Raw genomic sequence first — 19,176 nt, forward strand, 5'->3', positions numbered from 1 at the left:
TCTAGAACCCAAATGTTTTAGTCTGATCTGGTCAATTTGACTTTGTTTTCTTTTGGCTTTATTATTTATGATTACTTTTGCATGTACGCGATCTAAATATATGACTAATTGACAATTTCTGTTATTTTTTATTTTTATTTATTTTTTTAGTTTTGAAGAATAGTCACAAACCTGTTATAGTCAATGAAACACATTTGTCGCTCAGTTTTAAAAGATAAAGACAGTTCCACAAAGGGGAATTTTAATAACATAATAAAATCAAATAAAACAGCATAATAAACAAAAACAAGAACATATATACACACATGGGCTTGTACACAGTACAGAGAGAAACATTTAACAGATTGTGCATTGGTGTTTAATTATTTGCAATTATTATGACAAAAATTATGTTGGATATTTTCAATTACTTGCAAGTCAATACTTAAGTAATTTATTTATGTATTTATTTTTCCAGAATCTTTTACATTGTCGGTCACCGTCAGACCACCAGAGGGCAGTGTTTAAGCATATATATATATATATTGGCCTATGGATGAGTTCTAGCTCGGTTCTGCACCAAAGCCCTCTGATTGGTCCAAATAGTCACATGGTTATGAGCTAGCCAATAGAATTGAGACGAATCTTGGGCTTGTTGCTAGGGGTACTTGGAGAGTAAAAGAGTGTGTCGGCACCGCTTATCCATTTACACTGTTGCTTCTCCTTCTTATCGCCTCCTCTTATCAACTGGGCTGTTTACCGAGCACAGGGCCTCGAATCCTGATGCCAGCAGATGTAATTAGCGGAAAAGTGAGTGAGTGCTGGTTGAATATTCAGATCTTTAAACTCTTAAGCCCTCCCTCTTAAACCCGGAGCTGTAGCTCCGCCCTCCGTCGGTGTTGATATGTGATCTCTGGCTGCCCCGCAGTCACCATTTTTTTTTTTTTTTTACTTTCTTTCAGCTGTTTAGTAATCCCAGAAGATTAATGTCAGCACCAACTACCATGACAGGTTACACATACACGTATTTTTCCTATGGTCGCGACATATTAGTTTCAGTCGATGCCAATTTACATCATACAACATAGCCCTTTTTTATTCTTTGGAGAAAATCTGGAGCCTTTGTTTGGCAACATTTGCAACAGCAGGGACCACTTTTACAGTAGTCAATAAAACATTTTTAAAATGAATAAAATTAAAAATAAAATATACAAGTACATAAAGTATGCAATGGTAGATACTAGTAGCAGCTCTCAAAGCTCATTTTAACAACTGTACTGTGGGTTGGCTCTGTGCCAACACACACACACACACACACACACACACACAGTCTGCTGTTTGCCCCTCCCTTTGCGATACATTGATGAGGCGTTGCGCCACCTCCCATTGGCTGTTCTCTGTCGATTGGCAGCTCTGTGGCCCCGCCCCCCGTCTCTCTGCACATGGATGTCTGCTGTGAGGGATCTAGCATCAGAGAGTGGAGTGGAAACAGGAAGAGGTGGAGAGGGGGGGAAGAAGAAGGAGACAACCGGAGAGGATCGGGTGAGACAAGGTGGCGAGGTGTGAAAGGGAGGAAAAGGGGAGCAGAGGGACGTGAGGACCGAAGAGAGTGAAGACAAATCAGAGGAGAGAGAGAGGTAAGAGAAAGAGAGGATTACAGCCTGGGTTGCCTTCCTTCATGAGGCTTGATCGGAAATGTACCGCTTTCTTTCTTTCTTTTAACTCTCAGAATGTCGTGCGCGTGCGTGCGTGTGTGGTGAGGTGTGTGGGGGGGTACTCTTTCCGCTTTGATCACCGTCTATCAGCCCATACTTGTATCTTTCTCTGTGCCACTCTTTGAGAACAATCTGTCTTTGGTGAAACATACTGCAGTGTGTATGTGTGTCACTGCAGACTGCACATTCATGCATGAAGCTGACACACACACACACACATGCACACAAGCACACAGTCGTGCACACTTGCAGTGCTCACGTGCAGACAGACACGCAGCATGGAGCAGAGACCCGAAAATTAAAGATAGGTTTCAGAGGCAGCACAGAGGAAAGTGTTGCCTTGTCTGTGAAGTAGACACTGTGCACTGATTGGCGTTGTGCTAACTGTGTTTAGGCTATAGTTTGGTGGACACATTTTAATTTTTTTACATTTGAATAGATTGATGCACTTTTTTCTTTTTATTAGTCTTGCATTTTTACTCAGGTGTGACATTTTAACAACTGTCAGGGGGGGTCTAAAGGTGATTAAAGTGTGGAAGCCTGTGTTTAGATGCAAGGTTATTATCCACCTGGATGTGTAATTGTGGGTTTACAATACCCTCACATGACCCAGCTGTCTGTCACCCCCCACCCCCCCAACACCCACACACACACACACACACACCTTTACGAACACACCCACCCACCCACCCACAATAAACCCATTGACCTTCCCTTTTTGCCTTTTGTTAACAAAAATGGAAAAGCATTTTGCATCATATGCTCCCTGACGCCCCCCTTTTTTGTGCTTGACCTTGCCTTGGTACATTCCAGCACCCCTCAAAAGGCTGATTTTTGAGCCCACACTGGGTGAAACTTCCTGCTACAGGCTAGAGAGGGAAAAAGGGGATGGAGCGAAGCAAACCAGGGGCTGCCGAGATGTTATTTTTAGAAATGTGATTGATATTGTACACTACACTGTATGCTGTCAAGCTCGCTCTCTCTCTGCAATTGTAACTCTATGTCAGAGACTATTCTCAATATAAGATCACACATGTGTAAGACGTATTCATTGGGGGGAGGGTGGTTTCTGCTGGTCCAGGCAGTGTGTATATATATATATATATATATGTATATGTGTGTGTGCTGTTGCTTCTTGATCACTGCTCCATCTGTGCCCTACACATCTCCGCGCTTCGTGCTAGCTAGTCTGACAACCCGCAGAGAGCAGACCGGTTCGCAGCAGCTCATCCGTCCATTTATGGTATCAAAGCAACGATCTCTACTACACATATATCTATGCACACATTAAAGCAAAAGATACAAATCTGCCACTTGCATTGTTTAAGAAAATCTTGCTGTGGACATTTTGTTACAGTTCCCTTCTGAGGACACACACAGCGGTGTGAGCTGCTGCTTTTCCCCACTCGCTCATAATTTTTCTTGAGCTGACAGGGCTGCAGAGAACACACATGGCTGCACAGCCGAATGTAGACATTTAAATTGAAGCCCCGCCGATTGCACTTTGGACTTCCCGTGCTTGTCAAAAATCACATACAAATGCTAACACTGACTCCCCTCCTTGCTCGAGGCCTTCCTCTCAGCTCTGGACTAAATGATATCATCGGTTGCCAGGGATACGAGAACACAGCGTGCAGAGAAAAGGGAGGGTGAGGCATAGGCAGAGCCATCCATACACATAGCCTGGAAGAGAAAAGATGAGGCTAGGATATTGGGTATCAAGAAAAAAAAAGGAGGCCTTGTGGAGCCAAGTGGTGAAGATGGCAGAGACCATGAGGGAGAAAAGAAAGGCCCACAGCCGGTCAAATAATGCTGCCCCAGGTTTCCTCTCAGCATTTTTACCTCCATCTCTTCTTTTCTTTGTCTATGGAGATTTGCAACAGAAAAGATGCTGAAGAGGTAAAAGGGTAAATTACTGCTATCAATGTGAAACAATCAAATCTCCTCATCTGTGCAACAACCCTATAGGGCAGATGTAGCAAGTGGCCCTCGTTCTAATTTTGTGCGGCCCCGAAGCAAATACTCAAAATGACTTTAAAAATGTACAAAATTACAGAAAAATACACTAGGTGACAGCAATAGAAAAAAAAATTAGGGATGTCCTGATACAACTTTTTCACTTCCGCTACAATACCGATATTGCAACCTTGAGTATTGACCAATATCGATCCAATACGATAACCGTACGAATCATACATACTTTTAATAATTTTTGTAGTCTGAAATGTTAGAAAATGCTTGATTATTTAAAAAAAAAAAAAAACTGACCCATTTATTATAAACCAATGGATCACATATAATTAACCTTTTAGAATAAGAATATTCTATGATTAATTAAAATAAATACAAAAATAAAATGGAAGATATTCAATTCAACTTTAACAGCGACTCCAAGGTCTGTAAATGTGACCGTTCACAGACGACCCACGTCCGCTCTAGCGGTTAGGTTGTGTTATGATTCAATCTTGTTTATGCGGAGTGTAAATCATAACCAGCTACATCAGAATTTTAATCTCTTCTCATTTATATGAAATCTAACAGCGACTCCAAGGTCTTTAAAATTCGACTGTTTATGGACGAGCCCATGTCCGCTCTAGCCGTTAAGTTAATGCTATTATACGGTATATGTTTCAGCATGTAAGTAAGTTTTGAGTTTAGCCTTAAAAGTGGAGAGAGTAGCAGCCTCCTGTACTAAGACTGGAAGCTGATTCCAAAGTCGAGGGGGCTGGTAGCTGAAAGCTCTTCCTCCTGTTCTACTTCTAGACACGTTAGGAACTTCCAGAAGGCTATTGAAAAAATAAATCCAAAAAACCAATATATAGTATATCGGAGATTTTAGATGCAGTCCGATAAAATCCGGCATTTGTTTTCTAGCTGATATCGGACTGATATCCTATATCAATATCAGATTAGGACACCCCTAAAAAAAAAAAAAAGACTCAGAAACTACACAAAACAACAATGAAATGAGAGAAAATTATACAAAATGACAGAGAAATGTACAAAACTTCATAAAACAATAACAAATATTAAACAAAATGACTCCAAAACCTAAAAGCAACAACAATAATACACAAAACAAGACAAACGCACAAAATTACAGATAAACGCACAAAGCCTTTGTTCTTTTGTGTATTAATGCACAGATTGGTAATTTTTCTAAATGTCAGTAATGTGGCCCTCAGATCAGACAGTCTCGTTTTTTTGGCCCCTGTTGTCATAACAGTTGCCCACATCTGCTGCAGGGCATTTCCTCACTTTGTTTGCTTGTGTGTTTATTTTGCACTTTCAGAGGATGAAGTTGTTGATGTGAAGGGGTCTGAGAGTGAACAAGTCTGCTGTCTTTATTATCCTGACGAACAGAATCATCAAATTTGGACCAGAAAATCTTTCCGTTCTCCCTTTTTTTTTTTCCAAGCACTTCTTGCAAGGTAAGATAATTGATGACAAGTGAAAATATGCACGGGTGAGCTTTCATTTTATTCTATATATTATGTACTAAACTAAAGAGATCAATAGATAAACTTTGTTTTTTTACCAGTGCTGGCATTCTGCCGTGTTCAATTAATCAAATTGTGTCGATTAATCATCAATATACAAACAGACAAAACAGTTTTACTCGACTTTTAAGAAAGTACTCAATGCTCCATTTAAACTGTGCTCCTTCCATTGTTCTTTCCCCTCTATAGAATGTCTCGCTGTAAAAAAAAAAAAAAGAGTTTAACCAACATTAAGTTAACTCATTTTGCACATGACATCACTTTACCCCAGAGCCCACCTCCAGATGTTTTGAATTAACGCAGCGCAGATGGGTTCCTTATTGGAAGCACCGATTCATTTCTGTTCAGAGTCTGTTTTAACTTGCTTTTGGCTGACATTTCATCCTAAAATAATGAAGAAAGAAGGTACGAGGGATAGTCCATCCCTCTGTCTGCAAAGAATGTCATAATCAATCCCTTGTAGGTATAAATCACATTTGGCGCACAGTTAACATTTTTTTTTTCCGCATTACCAAAAATGTGGGTTTAGACGTATCCATCGTCACGTGACAGTTTAAATTGGCATTACTTAAATAAAGGCTTAAAAAGCAACTACATTGTGCATGCTAATGCCAAATGAAGGTAGAACAACACTTTTTACCCAAGTTTAACAACAAACAACACAACAAAATAAAAGTTAAATGTGTTAGCTGTGCATTTCTGTTTGGTTTGCTCAATGACACAAATTCAGCTTCCTTTAAACATTTAAAAAATTGCAGTGCATTATTTTGTAAGTAATTATTGGTATCCATTTTCAAATGACTATTCATATTTTATGCAGTTTTTCTGTTCGCTTTTTATTCTAATTCAGATATGAACAAATAAAGAGTGGGCCGTCGAATAGCCGAAGGGTTGGGGGGTCGAATCCTTTTTTTATTCAAGTCCATGTCGTCGTGTCCTTGGGCAAGGCACTTTACCCGCATTGCCTTCTATGAATGGGTATGAATTGTGCATGAATGTTGGTGGTCGGAGGGGCCGTAGGCTCGAAATGGCAGCCATTCTTCTGTACCACCACTGGTATGACTGATGTGAGTGGTTGGTGTAAATGAATACAAATACAAGCCATTATTATTGCTTATTATTATTGTTACATGTACATTTATTGAGGCATCTGTAACCAAAACATGTTCATTTACTAAGTAATTTACTTATATTTATATGCAATTAAATTTACAAACTTACAGTAAGTGCATTTTCATTTTTTTTTTTTCTAAACCAAATTGACATGTATAACTGTGCCTTATAATGGAACATATCTTATTGTCATTATCCTTTTGATTGGTGCGTTGCTTTGAAAGAAATTCTCCTGCTCATGAGGTGCTGCGATGAGAAGCTAAAAGTGCTTTACAGTGAAAACACACCACATTGCTATCATTTTGTTCAGTTTGTGATGACCTCACAATTTTGCTGTCTTTTTCTTTTTGCTAAAGTTTTTTCGCGCACGGCATTCGCCATCCTCCATGCTCTAGGTCAGTGTTTCTCAAATGGGGGTACGTGTAACTCTAGGGGTACGCGATGGCGTTACAGAGGAGCTTAAGAGTTTAAAATATGGGTATTTTAAAATGTGTATGTTTGGTTTAAAGTTATAATCTTAATAATGAGAAAATGATCTTGATTAGAACATGTACTGAAAATACAAAGGCCAGTCCTGGTCCCACAATAATGGAAGATGACAGGAAACTATAAAAATGTATTCATGAGCGACTAAATACTGCTTCTTCCCATGGATTTACAAAGTTACCGGTAAATTCTTTAAAATGTGTGTCATTTATTTTATAATTGTGCTCTATAGTTTGTTTTTTCATAGTATTCTGAGCAAAATGTTGTAGCTGGACAAAGGGAGTACTTGGATTCAGAAATAAGAGAACGAGGGTATTTGAGCCAAAGAAGTTTGAGGACCACTGCTCTCGATAACAATTACAACTCTTCAATAGTGGAAGTAAGGGTAGGCAACGGTGCTCAAAATAAAAACATTCATGACAGAGTGTAAATCAGACCCCATGGCGCTGGTAGGTAAATCACGCTTCGACTCGGATCAATTGCGTAAAATGTTTTGAAATCAGCTTAGTCGGTTCAATTGATGAGTCGTTGCAACTCTAGTTCAGATCATACCATTAAAGTGAATCGTTGCAACTCTAGTTCAGATCATACCATTAAAGTTGGCATATGGGAACTTCAGTGTGTTTGGTGTAGTCATGAATATTTTACCTGTTTAAAAATATCCTGCGACAATTATCCCCCGCCACAAAGTGTGGAAGGGGATATACTGTAGGTTTGAGCTCCGACCGTGCGTCCGAGTTAAAGGGGACAGCAAGGGCTGCAGCTATCGATTCATTTTGGAATTGATTAATCTAGAACTTTATCGATGGATTAATCGACTAATCGGATACATTTTTTTTGTGTTTTTAAGCAACCAAAACAAATAAATCATAATGAAAATGACGTGGCTGTAAAATAATCAAGCATTTGGCTTTTATTTCTCCAAAAAACAACGTTTGGCTCCAAAACTAAGCCCATTTATTGCAATTTAACCATGTAGTGTTAATAAGTGCCAGTGCCAACAATTAAATAACAATACAGTTGTCAATTACTATTAGCCTATTTGCTATGGAAACCTATGATTGTATGTGTTTGACAAACACTGGAATTATGTTTTTAGCACCTGAGAAAATTAATCAATCTTAATAAAGTATTTCTATTCTATATCAAAATATAGTGCTGCTGACATTATTAGAATTGTCAGTGATGATCAGAGACAGTGTTTAAAATCCACAGCACTTCAGAGCACAGATACTGAGGCGTAGCACAATATTTAATGCTACAATTTCTCAAATTGAATGCCCTTTTTCTCAAATGTAAAGCTTTTAATGCCTTAAATTTGGCTACATCAAATTTAATACCTTAGCTTTTTACGGATTTAAAGACCGTCTACCCTGGTTTGTGTGTACACGCGTGCCATGCATGCTTCCAATCACACGTCTCCTCTGCTGGTAAGAGGTTCCGTTGCTACATAGGCCGCTGGGTGTAGCTAGAGTTGCCGCATCTTCCAGACTATAACTGTTTAATTTACCTAAATCTAAGATTGCCTGGCGGTGGTATGCTATTTTAGAGTAATTACGCTGCAGGTTCACTGAGAAATTATTAGAATTGACTGAGTTATCTGCTGTTTTATATCCGTTGCTAACACTAGCCTCTGCAGCCAGAGCCGATAGGCGCGCAGCCAAATACACATGCATATGTCAATATATCGAGGCCGGAAAACTTCCATGTTCATTTTCATTTATTTTGCGGTTAATTTATTTATTGACTGATTATCGGCCCATGTCTAAATTAGCGCGACATTACCTTATTTCAGCGACGCTTGTTGAAATAGCATGTGGATGCTTTCGGTTCAGATGCTGCACCATTAAAGTCGTACTGCTGTGGTATGCCAGGTATTGTTTGCAGTAAACACATGATTGCACCTTGTTTTCTTCATCTTTGAGGATGTAATGATCCCAGACTTTAGACGTTTATTTTCCGCCATGGCGGCAACTAAATGCAGAATGTTTGTCGGACATTGATGGCGCGCTAGTGGTGTGCGGTCCCTGCGCTTATAGTGCGCGTCATAGGAATGTAACGATGCTTCGAGGCACAATTTTCGCCCCAAGGAATTTTTATAATCGAGTAACTCGATAAATCGTTTCAGCCCTAGGGACAGCTTTTCTCAGAAACTGTTTAAGATACGATAACCAAATTTGGTGTGTGGCTTCAGGGTATCAATACTTTGACGGAGTTCGAAAATGAGAAACGTGTAATTATTTTTTCAGGAGTTATTGCCCTTGTTCCATTTTTTTTACTCTGTTCAAGGTATCTTCAAAGGGGACAGCTTTTCTTAGAAACTGTTTAAAGGCTGGGATACACTGCGATTTTTTTTTTTTAAATCGTTGTACTTAGCTCAAACTGTGCGACTCGTGCGGAGCCCGAATGTGCGCAGCTTACGATGCATGTTCTCACACTGTACGGACCGACATTCTGATACGATCTGACGTTCATACACGACACGTCGGGTTCTTGTTTCCGGAAATGCAGCGTACAAATTAGAAGAAGAACTCTGAAGCGTCATTAATAAAACAGACGAAGAAGAAGAACCCGGAAGTGGAGAGACACTCGCAAATCTCCCTAAAAAGAGCTTTAAAAAATGAAAAGAAGGTGATGTGATGGACCATGAGCTGGCTGGACCGACGTGGGCAGTACAGTCTGTCAATTTTACAGCGGTCCTACGGTGTTCGTGCATGCGCAGTGTGAGAGTTTAAGGTAAGCCGGTCCGTGGCACTGCTTCAACCGTGAGATACCCTCACAAGGAGCGACTGGATTTCAAACATGTTTGATTTCCTTACGACCATATGATTGATGATTGGGAGCTGGTCGTGTGGTGTTAATCGCTTTTCGTGACCTCATGAATACTACACAATGCACGACACATGATCGAGCAGAGACTCGCATGATCCCACAAAATAGACGCACGAGTCGTAAATCTGCTTCATGGTATCAATAATTTGATGGAGTTCGAAAATGAGAAGTGCACAAATATTATTTTTTTGAGTTATTGCGCTTGTTCCGTTTTTTTTCACACTGTTTGAGGTATCTTCAAAGGGCACAGCTTTTCTTAGAAACCTTTTGAGATAGTAATTTTATATTCTGATGTGATAATAATGTCTTATGTGTACATCAAAGTTCTTAGATTTAGGACATTTAGGAAAAGGTTGAATTATAATAACAACCAATCTGGCGGGGGATGTTGATGATTGTCTTCTTGTTTGTTTTAAGAACATTTTAGTATTATTTCAATACTGGAAACTTGTTTTATGTACTGCTGCCAGGACACAATTGTAAAAAAGATTATAACTCTCATTATGGTTCTCCTGACTAAATAAAGGCTAATGAAATGAAATGAAATGAAATGACGCAACAAACAGAAGGAAATTTTCAATTTTGTGCCAATCTTTTAAAAAACCTTTATTCATCGACAATCATGATCATTAACACTACAAAACGCCTACACACAGAGAAAGTATAATGAGAAGCCAAAAAAAAAGTAGCAGAAATTAAAAGAGCATGAAATCATTAGACTGCATTTGATATGCGACCGGGGGAAAAAATGTAAATTAGAACTAAAGTGCAAGAATAATAATAAAAATTAGGTGCATTACAATAGGGTCCTATGCACCGTTGTCCTCGGGCCCTAATGATTTACGTTGGCAATAAACAAACTTTCATTGAAGCTCTGAGAAATATGGATACGTTTTTTGACAAGGAACACAAAAGTTTCCGTGCCAGTGCCCACACAGACAACATATACAGGCTGAGTCATCAAAAAAGCCAAATCAAAAAGACAATATGAAAGCTATCTTTGTCCTGGATTCACAGCATCAGTGTTTTTTTTTTTTTTTTAAGCTTTTTTTGGCAAAGATTGCAAACAATGTTTTATTATTTCTGGTATTTTTGACTACTGCACTTTAGCATTTGTTTTTTTTATGCAGGTAATTTGTAAAATTTTATTTGGTGATTCTTGATCTATTTTGATGTTACTAGTTGCCTGTTAGTTCAATAAATTTGAAATTGTGTTACCCCAATAAGTTTGAGAACCACCGGGTTAAGCACTGAAACTATAGTGTCTGACTAAAAAAAAAAAAGAGTCACATAGCGATGTTGCTAAGGTAAAAATGCTGGTTGCATCAACAGAATAATGTTGTGATGTTGCATAGTTTCTGTAGAAGAATGTGTACAGTTATTCTAATGACCATGTGTCCTATTATCATATAGAAGCAGTGAAACAATGCTAGTAATTTTTGTTGCTATGCATTGGAGTTCAGTGTAAACAGCTTGAAGCTACATCTCTAAGAATTGTCTGGCTTCAGTTGCTGTGGAAATAACTTGGTTAGCTCATTCAGCATTCACAGACGGGCTAATACTCCCAGCTGCGAATACTATTCTTTAACAACAACAACGAAAAGAAACCTCTGAAACAAAGCAATGGTACTGGTTTGGATTTCTTTTCAATTGTCCATTCAAGCCCTGAATATGAGCCAACTGAAGACAGCTGTCAGATTCTCCTGCTCCGGATTTAGTGAATAGGCTCTGATACAACTACAAAATACGATGTCAGGCAACATGCCAGAGCCTGCTTACAGAACCCAAGAAACACAGCTCATGAATCATTCAGGGTCAGAAGAGTGAGGAGAGCCTCGCACTTAGCTCTCTTATTCTGTGCACAGAGCACTTCATGTTGGCATACTTAACACCATTACACTGGAATTTCTAATAATGTGTGAAAGTGTGCAAACCTGAACAAAGCTGTGTTCAAAACTTCTCCATCATTGGTTTCCCTAGAAACACATTTTAGGTTCAGTTTTAAGAGTAACTAAACCCCAAACCCACTTTTTTCTGCTGATATGTATTTGGGTTTTAAGTAGTGCTGTTTATTAATCTTTGTCCTACTCTTCGCATTATATTAAAATCTTTTAATTGTGCGTATTTAATCGTAAAATGTCAGATGTACTGGCCTTTAAGGGTTGAACGCAGACTATTACGACTGAGTTTTGCTATTGGCTGAAACAGATTCTTTAGATTACCCAGCGTCATCAACTTTCACTGTTTGCCCCGCCCCTCCTATAAAAGCTGATAGGAGGGAGGAGGGTTTCCTCCAATCACAACCCTCAGTGAGCATTGATTGACAGTTTTATGAGGAAGTCCACTGTGTTTCTTGTGAGCAGATTCTGCGCTAATCAGAGGGTTCATCAAACTGCGTGTGTATTTACAGACACGTCTGTGCTATGTGTGTATTCCCGTCTATCTCTCGGTGTGTGTCCATCTTATCGCTGTGTGCCTGAGATAGGGCTGCTCGATTATAGAAAAAATGATAATCATGATTATTTTAGTCATAATTGAAATCACGATTATTCAAACGATTATTTGTCAACCAAAAAGTGATTTATTTTTTGTACCAAAAAAAAAACATAAAATGTATTCTTTAAACATAAATAGAATTCTTCAAATACTAAAATCAAGTAATTTCACTTTTGCACAAAACAAAACACTTATTGCACGAGTTGTGTCTTTGCTCTAGGTCTTCATCATCAAACCCATGGTGTTCCCATATTAGAGAATTTGACTTGCCAAGCGTTTTTGCTTTCCTCGTGTTGGCCTGCAGGCTAGCTTGTGCTTTGAGAGGGGTGGGGTGGAGGGGAGGAGCTTGCATGTGCGTAGATTAAACAACTCAAAGTTAGTATTAATAATGTGTGCCAAGCTTTATTATTTGTAGATGTCTGAGATAGTGGGTTTGTTTTATTTAATGAAAAAAATAAATTACTATTTTTTTAGATAATCGTTTTTTCTCGATTATGTTATTTTTGTAATCGTTGGGTGTAATAATCAAAATTGTAATCGTATTTTGATTAATTGAGCAGCTCTAGTGTGAGGTGGTGGGAGAGCAGTGGTGTTTGCCCCTGAGAGGTGTCTGTAAGGCTGTCTGTGAGCTTGATGTTGTGATTGTGTGTGTCTGTGGTTGTAGTGACAAATCTCAGCTGTGTGTGTGCTTTGTGGGCTCCCTGAGTGGGCGTGTCTTACTGCTACAACATAATCAAGGCATTTTTTTAATTGCCCTCCGAGTGGCAGGTTAGCAGAAAGCAGGGGTTTAGTTACTTTTTATGTACACTGTCTTAATACATTTATTTTTCTCTTGTCATTTAATTCTTGAATTATAATTCTAATGTTTTACGATAATCTTTTATTTAAAATTCTGTCACACAAGAGTTGTAACTCAGACTATGTTGTAATAGTTCACAGCAGCAACTCAATCGAAAGGAATTAAGTGATTAAACGGTGTCGTAAGGATGCCCAAAAGTTTCTTATAAGGTATCAAGTGTTTTAATACTTTAAAATCTTGAACTGGAACATAGACACATTGTGTGTGCTGAGCAGCTAATGAAGCTCATTGTGACACTTTAACTGTGTGCGCTTGAATCAAGTGGGATATAATGAGGCGTAGAGCAAGTCGACCAGCAGCTGATTAAAAGCACAGAGACTGGAGGAGCAGAACAAACCCCTGTAGAGGATCTGTCCAGTTAAATAAACCCACCAGCTCCGAACATACAGTAAATCAAGGACTCTTGGCTGAAATGGAAACAAAAAACCACCAGGATGACAGAAACTATACAGTGAGCATACATGGTTTTATGTATTTATTTAGATTTTTGGTCATACTGGCATGTTTTGTTTTGCCTAATCAGTACAATGCAGCAGGAGGAGCTTTATTTTGGTAAAAATTGGTATGCACAAAAGGATATTTGATAGGGGTGGGAAAAATATTGACTTTTGATTTAATATATTACAATTTGTTTGTTTTTTTAGTTGGTAACAACATAAACAATTGATATTCCCCTTAATATATATTTTTTTTTTCTTCCTTTTTTTAAATTAGTTTTTTAGTTAAATTTTTATTATGATTGACCTGGGATGTGCATTGATTTTTGGAATTATGTCTGTTTCTGTGATTGTTTCTATAAATGCATGATTTGACTTTTATTTTTTAGAAAAGGAAAATAAGGAATTTCAAATCCTAATAATAGTTACTATTGAATCCCAATACTTAATATATTGGTTCCCAACCTTTTTTGGATCCTGACCCCATTTTGATATCAATAATCTCTGGCCGCCATTTATTTTCTACAATTTGTTTTTGATGAAGTTTGTTATACTTTATTACAAATACAGAGTTGCCAGTATTAATCACAAGTTATGCTAGCTCAGATATTCTTATACTGCATTTTATTATTATTATTATTATTATTATTAACTTATGTCTGACAAAGTGAAAGTATATAATTCAGTTGTTTAAGATTATTTTCATTTGACGAAGAATAATTTCAAAAATGAATTTTAAATCTAATATTTTTACATTTTCTGTTGTTTATCAATTACTAGACGTTTCCGACCCCAAGGTTGAAAATCATTGATCCAATAGATCAGAATCACGATGCAATATACAGTAAATCGAATCAGCACTGGTGATAAAAGTGGGTGAAGACAAAATCATGTCGTTCCAGCTGTAGTATTTAACATTATTCGCTAATGTATAAGATGAGATGTTTTTTAATGTGGTTCATTGGATGTTTGTATTTTGGAGACTTGGTCAAGAATTTTGTGGTGTGATTTGTCCACAGACGTCTTTTTGCTCTCAGGTGTGAAGTGGCCGGCCTCCAAAATCGACCAAATCTGGTAAGTTTATCAGTGTCTGTGACCTGTGTGTGACTGCAACAGAAAAAAACACTTTATTTTTGATTCTATCCTATGATATTACTGTGATTAAGTTACATTCTAATGTATCGACTACTGTTGTGTTTAGCCCCAGACACCTGTAGTGTTTGTACAGCTTTCAGTTTACGCTATGATTCAACTAAACAACTTTTAATCACTACTGTGTAATAATGCCCCTCAGTCATTCTACTGTATAATATCACATTAGGTATCTGTTCTCTAACACGATACATGTTTAAATCTACCGGGTCTGCATATTTGTCACATTTAAAATTCTATTTTTTTTCCGCCGCCATAATTAAACCTGATGACATTCATTAATGAAAGCGGTTAAGTTGAGAAAGATTGATTTAACTAAAAACCTATGGAACAATATGAACCTAATGATTTATGGAACACTACAGTATGATAACATTAGAAATTTAGTTTATCATTTAAACAAAATATTTAGCAGATTGTGGGACCAGAGAGGAAAGTATTCTCTTTAACAATATTAATGTGTATAAATATTTATCTTCAGCTGCCCTCTGATAACTTTAGTTGTTAAATCAAGATCAGAGAACGATTGTAGCCGTGTGCTGCAGAACTGAAGCCCCTTTGAAAAGGTTAGAAACAAAACAACTTTTTCTTTTCGCTAAGACAAAAGCCTGTGACCCACTTTTGGGTCTCGACTCAATTTGAGAACTTCTGTTACATCACGGGGAGTTTTTTGTTCTATGTTTGTTTGTTTGTTCTCTGGACTCTCTCTTACCTAATATTGAACAGTGCATATCATTGTGCTGGTCTTTCAAAGGGTGCCCAGAAATCCATTTAGCAAACTTTCCTCTAAAATGTCCAGTCCCATTCAGATAGAACACATTGGTTGCTTTGATTGTTGTACTGCGCTCACATTCAAAGAGATGTAGAGTGCTAACAGAGTTTCCTCTAACCTATTTATGTCTGTCATCCTCTGAGGCAGGGGTGTCGAGCTCATTATAGTTCAGGGGTCAAATAAGGACCAGTTTGATTCAAGTGGGCTACAGTTTTTTGTCTGGAAAAAAAAAAAAAAAAAGAGTAATTTTTGTTGAAATGTATAATTATTGTGCCCTGGTTTACGCTTCCACATATATAAATATGTAAGGCACCTACAATATCCAAGCATTAAGTGACTTATTTCCTTTATTTCTTTTTTTTTTTCATTATTAATTCAGGGAAATGTTTTGGAATAAATTGAGGAAAATTGCAGGATTTTGGAAAAATTGAGAGTTCTTCAGCAGTTTGTAAATAAAAATCACTTGTTTAATAAATTTTTTTTTAACATTTCAGGCTCACGCCCTTCATCAGACATAGCACAAAATTATCTGGCTTCGTTTGACATGGGTTTCCTTCCTTTTGTTTATTTGTCATGGTCGTGTGTATGTGACTAAATGAACATCAGTATTGTTGCCTTAGGATTTAAAACTAACACGTTGTTTAATTTCTTATAGTTTTTTGTAATCTTGTGGTTCTATACATATTGCACAAATTTAATGATATATATATATATATATATATATATATATATATGTATGTATGTTTTGCAGTGTGTTTATCTTCATCACATGACCACATGCTGGACAATTTTTACCTCACGCTCTCCTATGTGCAATATGTAAATTAAACTTAGGTTATATTTATTTTGAGTGTACTTATGTCCTTTCCTTGCTTTTGCACCTTTACTTATACTGTCTTGGCTGATTTGTTGTTGTTTGTATTTGTTGTTTGTAAAAAAAAAAAAAAAAAAAAGAAAAATATTTCAATCTGACTCTGGGACATGCACAAGAATTTTGTTGTTCCTGTTCTTTTTGGGCATGTGCATATGGCAATAAACTTTATTCTATTGTATTTTATTCTATTCTAATATTGTAGAGTTTCAGTGAAGTTGTGTATTTAAAGGGACTGATATATCTGCAACTGAATTAGTTGGAAATTTAATTTGCATAACACGTAATTTTTTTCTCTGCCAATATTACTGTGATGAGATGACTAATGATGTCAAACTGCCTGTGTTGCAGGCTGCATGTATCACCCAGCAGACCCCTATTCTGTTCGCAACACATGGGACTCCTATCCAACTGGAGGACCTCACAGAGGACAATGGCCCTCTGTAAACAATCGGCACTGGAGCCACACACAAAGGTCAGCATATGAAGTATTTTCAGAATCATTATTGGAGCAGAAAGAATCAATAGTAACATTGGGAACAACCTGAGGCTCAAACATCCACAGTATCTGCAGCTCAGAGCAATTCTTTTGTTCTGAAGGATCCAGATGAGCATCACTTTATTGAATTAACATTCATACAGCAGCTGTGAAAAGAAACCCCTCACCAGTTTGACATCCAGGGTCGAGAACATTGAATATTGGATGTTCAGAAACATCTGGCTGAAGCAACAAGGCCACACTTTCATGAAAAGGCAGAATCAACACCAAATTTTAAAATTGACCTTTGGCAAGATTGTTTCGCTGCTTGGATGGAGTTTATTTATTACTGGAGAAGCATTTAGAGTCAAAAAGAAATAAACTGTGACTTTGTGGAGGCGGAGGAAGATTATAACGGTACATATAGAGAGGAACTGTGTCAGAAAATACATTTGATGATTAATAAATCCAACTCCCAATCCTGAAGTATCTTTTTACTGTGGGGTTTTTCACTCTTAAGTGGAAATCGATTCCCGGTTAAGCTCATAGTTAATAAACTCGGATCAGTTTTATCTTAACTTTATGGAAAGAAACGCACGCACGTTTTTAAAGACGAGGGTTTTTAGCTTGATCCAACTATTCTTTTTCCTTTTAGATACCAAGATGGACGCAATCAGTCTCAGCACTCATCCACAAGTCATCTTTACAATAGGTAAGTCACGTATTAACTATGCTCCAACTGAATGTTATTTGTTATGCTATATGATAGGGCTGCAATAAACAATTATTTTAATAATTGATTAATCTATCTAAGAAAAATTGCACATTTTGCAGTCTTTATGCTTCTTGTAGTTATTCCACAATTAAACGGTGAAGAATCGAACAAAATAAACTCACATGACCTTTTAAAAAGGCATTACTTTAATAAAGACGTAATAAGTGAGTAAATAAACACAATGACAGTGTTTCACTGAACAGGGCATTTATATCCTAATTGAGCTAAAACGAAACTTTTTATATTTTAGTATTTTACTTAAAAAGTAAGAGAAAACAAAATACATTATACAACAAATACAACTTCCTTAAGTAGAAAAGCAAAACAACAGGACAACAGGATTATTGTGGTTATTCATATTTCTGCAATTTTGTTTCCGTTTTTATTGATTTTCATATATCAACATATAAAACGTAAATATTTAGAATTACAAGCAGGTACATGTTATTTTATGTCTTTACTCATGGTTGCTGCTTTAGTTTTTATATGAAATTAAACTGCAAAAACCCCAACTATTTCTGCCTTAATTAAGAATAAAACTGTTTTGCAAAGATGAATAATAAAGCTGAACTGTGGTTACTCCTTGATGAGTCCGCTGTGTTAAATAGATCCTCCAGTGATGCTAAGAAATGCTAAAACTGCTTTACAATAAAAACAGTGAACATCTTGTAATGATCCAACACTTTAGGTTATTGTCGTTTTTTTGTTGTATTTAAAATACATTTAGATTTTTGCCTCTTTTTCCGCCAAACGTTGCAGGTATGTGGCATCACGTGGAAGTGTGTAGGGGAAGTGGGGTTTTATTAAAAGCAGAACGAAAACCAGAGCCAGTATTTTAAAAAATGATGCATCAACTCACATAATTTGGCTTCAGCTAATTTTTTGAATTGGTTTAGGCCTACTGTATGACATTCTTAACAGTTATTTATTATCTATAAAAGCAAACTGTAATGTTCAACAACTATGGCTTAAAATCAAAACGAAAGCTAATAATTGTTATTGTATTACTACTTCATATACAAAGCTGTGTTGTTGAACTTTGTTGCTGTGTCTTGTCTCTGTGTTTGTGGGAACAGGACAGTCAGTCATGTCCCAAACAGGGGAAACTCAAAGGAGCCCCGGCAGCTGCTCCGTGTGTGGGAAGGAAAAGAGCAACCATTTGAGGACCAGGCCTGGCATCGCAACTCTCCACGCTCCTTCCACAACCAAGCTGGCACCAACAGTGGTTACCTAGCAGGATCCAGAGAACGTTACCCACACTGGACCAATGTCAGAAACTCTGTGGTAAGGCCCAATAATGTGCAGCTGCATTTGTTTATAAGTTTTTGTTTTTTTATATTGGGACTTTTCCATATCACCCTTTGGTTATGACTGTCATATATACATCAGCAGGAGGGACCCCGTCTGCACTGCAATAGCAACGAAATACCACCTCAGAGATGGGCCACCTCTGATAACCGCAGGAGCTTCTCAGACAGATTAGTAAACAACAGACCAGCACCATGGAAACGGCCAGCCCTGCATCAGCGGCGAGATCAACTGCACCAGCATAGTCTGTCACCACAGCTCCCAGTATCCCCAAGGGACGAGTGTCCAGCCAAGCGGAGAAGAGACTCGACCTTTGAGCAGGTAGGTCTTAAAGTTCAACTCTGCTCATCTTATTGCACTGTACGTTTTTTGCACAACAGCACCACCTTTTGGCAAAAAACTG

At 37.6% G+C, this 19,176-nt stretch overlaps 1 protein-coding gene across 2 annotated transcripts in view; it reads left to right on the top strand.

Moving 5' to 3' along the window:
* Positions 1-1,261: 1,261 nt before the first annotated feature.
* Positions 1,262-19,176, top strand: part of kdm6bb (lysine (K)-specific demethylase 6B, b) — a 34,732-nt gene continuing 16,817 nt past the window's right edge. The window contains exons 1-7 of one of the 2 annotated variants that reach the window (XM_028466015.1): positions 1,262-1,616; positions 4,987-5,125; positions 14,437-14,491; positions 16,564-16,687; positions 17,346-17,402; positions 18,542-18,749; positions 18,858-19,094. In XM_028466015.1, the coding sequence (XP_028321816.1) occupies positions 16,569-16,687; positions 17,346-17,402; positions 18,542-18,749; positions 18,858-19,094 (621 nt within the window). In that variant the 5' untranslated portion in view covers positions 1,262-1,616; positions 4,987-5,125; positions 14,437-14,491; positions 16,564-16,568. Of the gene's footprint in view, positions 1,617-4,986; positions 5,126-14,436; positions 14,492-16,563; positions 16,688-17,345; positions 17,403-18,541; positions 18,750-18,854; positions 19,095-19,176 lie in introns of both variants that reach the window. The other variant, XM_028466014.1, reaches the window with a different exon arrangement.

The sequence above is a fragment of the Gouania willdenowi genome, chromosome 14 (assembly GCF_900634775.1).
Source record: "Gouania willdenowi chromosome 14, fGouWil2.1, whole genome shotgun sequence".
NCBI lineage: Eukaryota > Metazoa > Chordata > Actinopteri > Blenniiformes > Gobiesocidae > Gouania > Gouania willdenowi.